The 6,031-nt window shown below is 58.3% G+C and overlaps 1 protein-coding gene across 4 annotated transcripts in view; it reads left to right on the forward strand.

Annotated features, from left to right (window-relative positions):
* PKIG (cAMP-dependent protein kinase inhibitor gamma) overlaps positions 1-5,875 on the forward strand; it is a 103,874-nt gene extending 97,999 nt beyond the window's left edge. For 3 of the 4 annotated variants that reach the window (XM_062204248.1, XM_062204250.1, XM_062204249.1), the window contains exons 3-4: positions 3,279-3,452; positions 5,155-5,875. In XM_062204248.1, the coding sequence (XP_062060232.1) occupies positions 3,305-3,452; positions 5,155-5,234 (228 nt within the window). In that variant the 5' untranslated portion in view covers positions 3,279-3,304 and the 3' untranslated portion in view covers positions 5,235-5,875. The remainder of the gene's footprint in view (positions 1-3,278; positions 3,453-5,154) is intronic. The other variant, XM_062204251.1, reaches the window with a different exon arrangement.
* Positions 5,876-6,031: the final 156 nt, after the last annotated feature.

The raw sequence follows: 6,031 nt of genomic DNA on the forward strand, positions 1-6,031 counted from the left end.
ATAGTCTCAGTGCAGAAGCCTCCCACAGTCCAAGCTCCCAGCCCCCAGCCCCCTGTTATTTCTCCCCACCAGAGTCAGGAGTCTCCACTCGGCTGGTTGCTGGGCCCAGGCACAAGCTGATGCAGCTGTTACGTATGTCCAAAATGGCGCCTGCTCTATGGGCTTGTTACAGGACACCGTTGTAAAGTGATCAGGGAGAAAGAAATGTGTCCCTCCTCTTTTTTTTTTTTTTTTTTTTTTCTTTCTCCTCTAGTTTGGCAGGTACATTATCCCCCCAGGCTCCAAGCCAGGTTCCCTCTAGGCTCCTGCAGCTTTAGCATCAGTGGTTTGGGCTGCTGCAGTTTGGTCTCACTTTACAATGCTGGTGCACAGGCTGTCGTCTGCACAGTGTCTCTAATTACTGTAGCATTTCTTCTGCCATTTTTTCCCAACTTCCCTGAGACTGTACTCTCTCCACTTTTTTTAAACTATCTTCTCCTGGACTAGAGCAGTAAGCTCCCTCCCTGCTCCGCCATCTTGGAACTCCTTGAGAGAGAGGTCTTTTATCTGCTTGTTCACTCCTCAAATGGCTGCAGTGGCTGGAGCTGAGCTGATCAGAAGCCAGGAGCCTCCTCCAGGTCTCCCATGTGGATGCAAGGGCCCAAGGACTTGGGCCATCCTCTGCTGTTTTCCCAGGTACATTATCAGGGAGCTGGATTGGAAGTGGAGCAGCCAGGACTTGAACTAGCGCCCATGTGGGGTGCTGGTGCTGCAGGCTGGGGCTTTAACCTGCTGTGCTGGCTCCCTTTCAAATACATTTTTTAAAAGGAAAATCATAATGCTCAATGATCCTAGCATCCCCCTTCAGAGTAGCCTTTCAGTAATATGACAGCTGTGTCCTCTTGTTGGTGAGGCTGCAGATGAATGGACAGACTTGTGTGCTGATGGTGGGAATACAAACTGGAACAGCCAGTTATGGGGCGGGGTGGTAATGATCTTCAGTCCCCTGGTTCAATCCCCAGACGGCTGCAACAGCCAGGGCTGGGCCAGGCTGAAGGCAAGGTATTAGGGGCCCAAGCACCTGGGCCATCCTCTACTGATTTTCCCAGGCCATTAGCAGGGAGCTGGATCAGAAGTGGAACAGATAGGACCCAAACCCACGCCCATATGCGGCAGCTTTACCTGCTGTGCCACGATGCTGGACCCTGAATTTGATTTTTTTTTTTTAATTGAAAGGCAGAGTTAGAAAGATCTTCGATGTGCTGGTTCACTCCCCAAATGTCTACAACAGCTGGAGCTGAGCCAATCCGAAGCCAGGTGCTTCTTTTAGGTCTCCCACATGGGTGCAGGGGCCTAAACACTTGGGCCATCTTCCATTGCTTTCCCTGGCACATTGGCAGGGAGCTGGACCCGAGGTGGAGCAGCCTGGATGCAAACCAGTGTCCGTATAGGAAGCCGGCACTGCAGGCAGTGGCTTTATGTGCTATGCCCCAGCACCAGCCCCAACTTAAAATTCTTTTAATCCTAGTTCTCATAATTATACCACTGTGCCAACTTGGAAATGTGTCAGAAGGCTAAAAATTGTCTCACCAGGAATTCTACTACTTTGAAGATACTCTAAGGAAATAACCAGGAATCAGTACAAAGTGGTTTTTGTTTTTGGAGATTTATTTGCAAGTCAGTTACACAGAGAGAGGAGGAGAGGCAGAGAGTGGTCTTCCATCTGCTGGTTCTCTCCAATTGGCTGTGACTGCCAGAGCTGTGCCAGTCAGGAGCCAGAAACTTCTTCCAGGTCTCCCACGCGGGTGCAGGGGCCCAAGGACTTGGGCTATCTTCCACCGCTTTCCTAGGCCACAGCAGAGAGCTAGATCTGAAGTGGAGCAGCCGGGACTTGAACTGGTGCCCATATGGGATGCTGGCACTGCAGGCGGCGGCTTTACTTTCTACGCCACAGCCCCAGCCCCCAGAGATTTCTTAAGATTCATTTTATATGAAATGTTTGGAAGAGTTACAGAGAGAGCAATCTTCCATCTGCTATGCTTTTATTACTCCCCAAATGGCCCCAAGGGCTGAGGCTGAACTAAACACAGGAGCTTCATCCAGGTCTCCCACATGAGTGCAGGGGCCCAAGAATGTGGGCCATCTTCTGCTTTCCCAGGTTCAGCAACAGGGAGCGGGATCGGAAGTGGAGCAACCAGGACTCGAACCAGCACCCATAGGGGATGCCAGCACTGTAGACAGTGGTTTAATCCACTGTGACACAACACTGCACCAGTGAGCAAGCACAAAGATTTCTACAGAACCCTAGTGCTCTCAGGCAGGCCCATGTTCATTTCTAGGGGGCCGATCAAATCAATCATTGTTTACCCAAGTATGCAGATAGACGAATCACGGTGCCATGTTCCAGAGTAGGGTATGAAATAGTGTAGGTGAGGGGACTTCGGGGAGTCCATGAAAAATAGAAATAAGAAGTTTCGACAGCCAGATCTTCCGTCAACTGGAAGATTAGTAGGGAGCACTGTGATACGGGATAGAGGCATCCCGACCCGTGATGGCACCGCCGTCTTGAAGCCCCTCATACCGTGCGCCCATCGTATGTCTCCATGGGTGTGGCTCTTTATACTTGTGGTTCTCTCTCCCTAGGCTGTCAGCCACTGTCGCTGTAGGAACAGCGTGCGTCTTCTCTCTGCTCTTGCCTGCCTATCCACCCCCACCCTCGCAGGAAGGCTCAGGCCTGGCCCAAGAGAGCTGCAGTCCTCAGCCCTGCTCCACTCTGGGACCCTCCTCCGTCACTCCTCTTCCCCGTGGCCCACACCTAACTCCCCACTGCCTGCACACGGTCCTCCACATGGCATCCGGAATCCATCCTGCCTCGATTGCCCCAGCAGGTCACTGGGGGCGGGGCCTCCCTCCTCTGGCCATTCCCGTCGCTGTAGTCTTCTTCCCCTCTCTCTGTAACACCCTTCAGCCTTGGGTCTCGGCTCAGATGGCACCTCTGACCCCAGCCACGGTCGGTCTAGCCCGGTCTGCTCCATCCACCACGCTCTTCCTGCCCTCATTCGCCGAGTTTTGCTGCCCCTAGCAGGCCGCAGCTGTGAGCCCAGGGCCAGTGATGCTGGTTCGAGAGCGGCCGCATGTTCGGAGCGATGGGACAGTGCTTGTCTGGTTGTATTTGTCCTTCGGCTGTGCCAGGGTTTCTGCTCAGGCACCAGCTGCCGTGCTGTCAGAAGATCCCCAACCGCGTCTCGCCTGCAGGGCGCACTGCTCTCACCTCTGCCCTCCGGTCCCTGTCCCCGCAGGCCTGCGGAGCGATGCGACAGGCGTGATGGAGGTCGAGTCCTCCTACTCGGACTTCATCTCCTGTGACCGCACGGGCCGCCGGAATGCAGTCCCCGATATCCAGGGCGACTCGGAGGCTGTGAGCGTGAGGAAGCTGGCTGGAGCCATGGGCGAACTGGCCCTCGAGGGCACAGGTCAGAGGCCGCAGGGGCCGCCTGGGGGTGGCTGGAGAGTCTGCAGGGCTGAGGGCGGAGGGCGCCAGGTGTCTCAGGTGAGGAGTCACTTGCTTGACTAGGAGCCCAGCAGGTGCTGTGTTCCTGGCCGAGGGAGTGTGTAGGGGGAACGCAGCACCCGCCAGCCTGGTGTCACCCAAGACACCTGCTACTGCCAGAGGCTCCTGCTCCCTGCACCCCCAGGCTGTGACTGTCACGTGGCCCCCACCTGCCTGGCAGCTGCCTGCTGTTCTGGGAGTACCTGGACCCTGTTTTCCCCATATAACCCTAGCGCAAAGCCCCGGCCTGAAAGGACTGAGAACAGGATAGAGAGGATGGAGAGGCCCGGGTGGGGACAGGGCATGCCCCTCACCCCCACCTTATATAGGGACAAGCTGCAGGCCACAGGAGCCGGGTGATTTGCCTGTTGCAGGCACAGTGGTCTCCAGCCTCTGCCCTCTCCCCCTGCTCCAGTCAAGCCCTGTACGTTCTGGAAAGGCCCTATTGGTCCTTAACACAGCCGCCCGTGGTTCTCGCTTCGCTCCCCTCCTCCGCCCCTTCACCCCCACTATCGCGAGGGGCATGCGGCCCCTCCCCCTCAACCTCTAGTGCAGGGTCTGGGTCCCGTGCCCTCGGTGCCTGGTGGTGTTGGGCACATGGGAGAGAGGCCTGGTTGCCAACTGACTGCATGACCAGCAGCCCAGCTGTGCCGCCGGGCACACTGCCATGGTGCTCTCCAGGCGCTGTCCCCACCCTCGGCTCCAGCAAACTCGGTCTTATCTCCTTCCACCCTAGCACTGGCCCCGGGCCCTCAGGAGGTTGACTTGGGACCCATGGCATGTGGGTCCTCTGGGTCCGTGGCTTTTGCCCGCCAGGGGAGAGTCTGGGCGGGAGTGACAGGCCTCGGGAGAGGGACTGCAGAGTTCCAGGCGCCACCCTAAACATTCCGATCTCACAGCCCCAGGAGCCCCTGTCTTAGCTGCCTGGAAGGCTGTGGCCTGGTCCTGTTGAAGCCTCGCCAAGCACGCTGTGCAGGGTCCTGCAGGGACCACGTGTGCTTCCTTCCTTTGCCTGATGGTGAAACAGACGAGGCCCCCAGCGGGTGGCAGAAGGAAGTGCCCGAGGGCCTGCCCCATGGCTGAGGAGCCTGGCGTTGGGGGCATGTCACCGTCCTCTCTCTGGCTCAGGAAGCAGAGTGCATGGGATGAAGTGACTCACTCAGGGCCCCTGGGGAGGGCGTGGTGGAGCTCGCTGGGCAGCTTGCAGAGTCTTCCTGCTGGCTGGGGCGGCACGCTGCACTCAGGGGGGACCACAACCTAGAGACTGCTGCTTCCTGGGAGGAGGTGCGAGGTGGGGGGACAGTGGCTGAGGCAGCAGGCAGGGCTCCCTCCAGTTCACCTCCAGGTCCGCCCAGCCACCTGCTCCCACACAGCCCTGCGCCTGTGAGCACCCATTGGGCACTTGGCATTGGCCCGCTTGCTCTAGGGCACCCACCCCCATCCTAAGTGTTACGCTGACAGTTGTGTGCGTTCCCCTGGGAAAACACGGACCAGATCGAGTTCCCTTGGGCCACCACTGCCCAGCCTCATCCTGTCCTGCTCCCTGGGCTTAGCCAATCACCACCCCCCCCCCCCCCACCGCGTCTCTGTGCCCAGAGAAACCTGTCCCTCTCTCGCCTTTCCAGCAGGCCAGGGGGAGGTGAGCACCGCAGACAAGGAGGCCAGCAGCCAGCCCCAGAGCAGCGACGGCACCGCTTCAGCTTGAGCCTGACCCTGACCTTGTCCAAGGAGGCTGGAAGAGAGAACCGCTGTCCCTCCCAGAACAGGAGCCCTGGCTGGCAGCCTCCTCTCTGAGCCCCATGCCCCAGGCCAGACTGAGCGACCCCTGAGGCCTCTGGGGTCCCCCCCCCCGGGGGACGCCCTCTGGCGGTAGCCCCAGGCTCCGCCTTCCCAGCACCTCCTCACTGAGCCCAGGTACGCTCCCCAGACACTGCCGCCCCAGGATGTCACTCAGTGGGTGCCCTGTTCAGGGGCTGGGCCTGCCCCCGCCCTCCCAGAGTGCCCTCTTGTGGATGGTTTGGGCAGGGACCTCTTCCCAACACCACCCCCCCTCTGGAGCTCCAACCAGGTCCACACCTTCTCCCTTTTTTAAAAAAACACTTTTAACCTTTTTAAAACCTTCAAACCTTTTTCAGCAGACTGGGTGGGTACTGACCGTGGATTCACTTTTGTAAAGCCTTTTTAAGCTAAACTCCGCCATCCACGCAGCCCCGAGGCCCCTGGGAGCCTCACAAGCCCATTTTCAGGGAAAGGATTTTGGCTCAAAACCACATGCGTTTGTCTTGACCCCTCTGCCCACATCAGTGATGCTCAGGCCCCAGGAAATAAACGCTGGTGTCCGTGTGACCTGCTGAGGCTCCTGTCTCCTTGCAGCAGCCACCGCGGGGGCTGCTCCGGCTGAGTGTACTGCTGTCTCCGGAACCCCCGAGGGAGGGCTTCCCTCTGAGCCCTGGGGCGTCAGGGGCTCACCCGGCCTCACAGGCCCTGCCCCAGGAGCTCTCC

The sequence above is a fragment of the Lepus europaeus genome, chromosome 10 (genome assembly GCF_033115175.1).
Source record: "Lepus europaeus isolate LE1 chromosome 10, mLepTim1.pri, whole genome shotgun sequence".
NCBI lineage: Eukaryota > Metazoa > Chordata > Mammalia > Lagomorpha > Leporidae > Lepus > Lepus europaeus.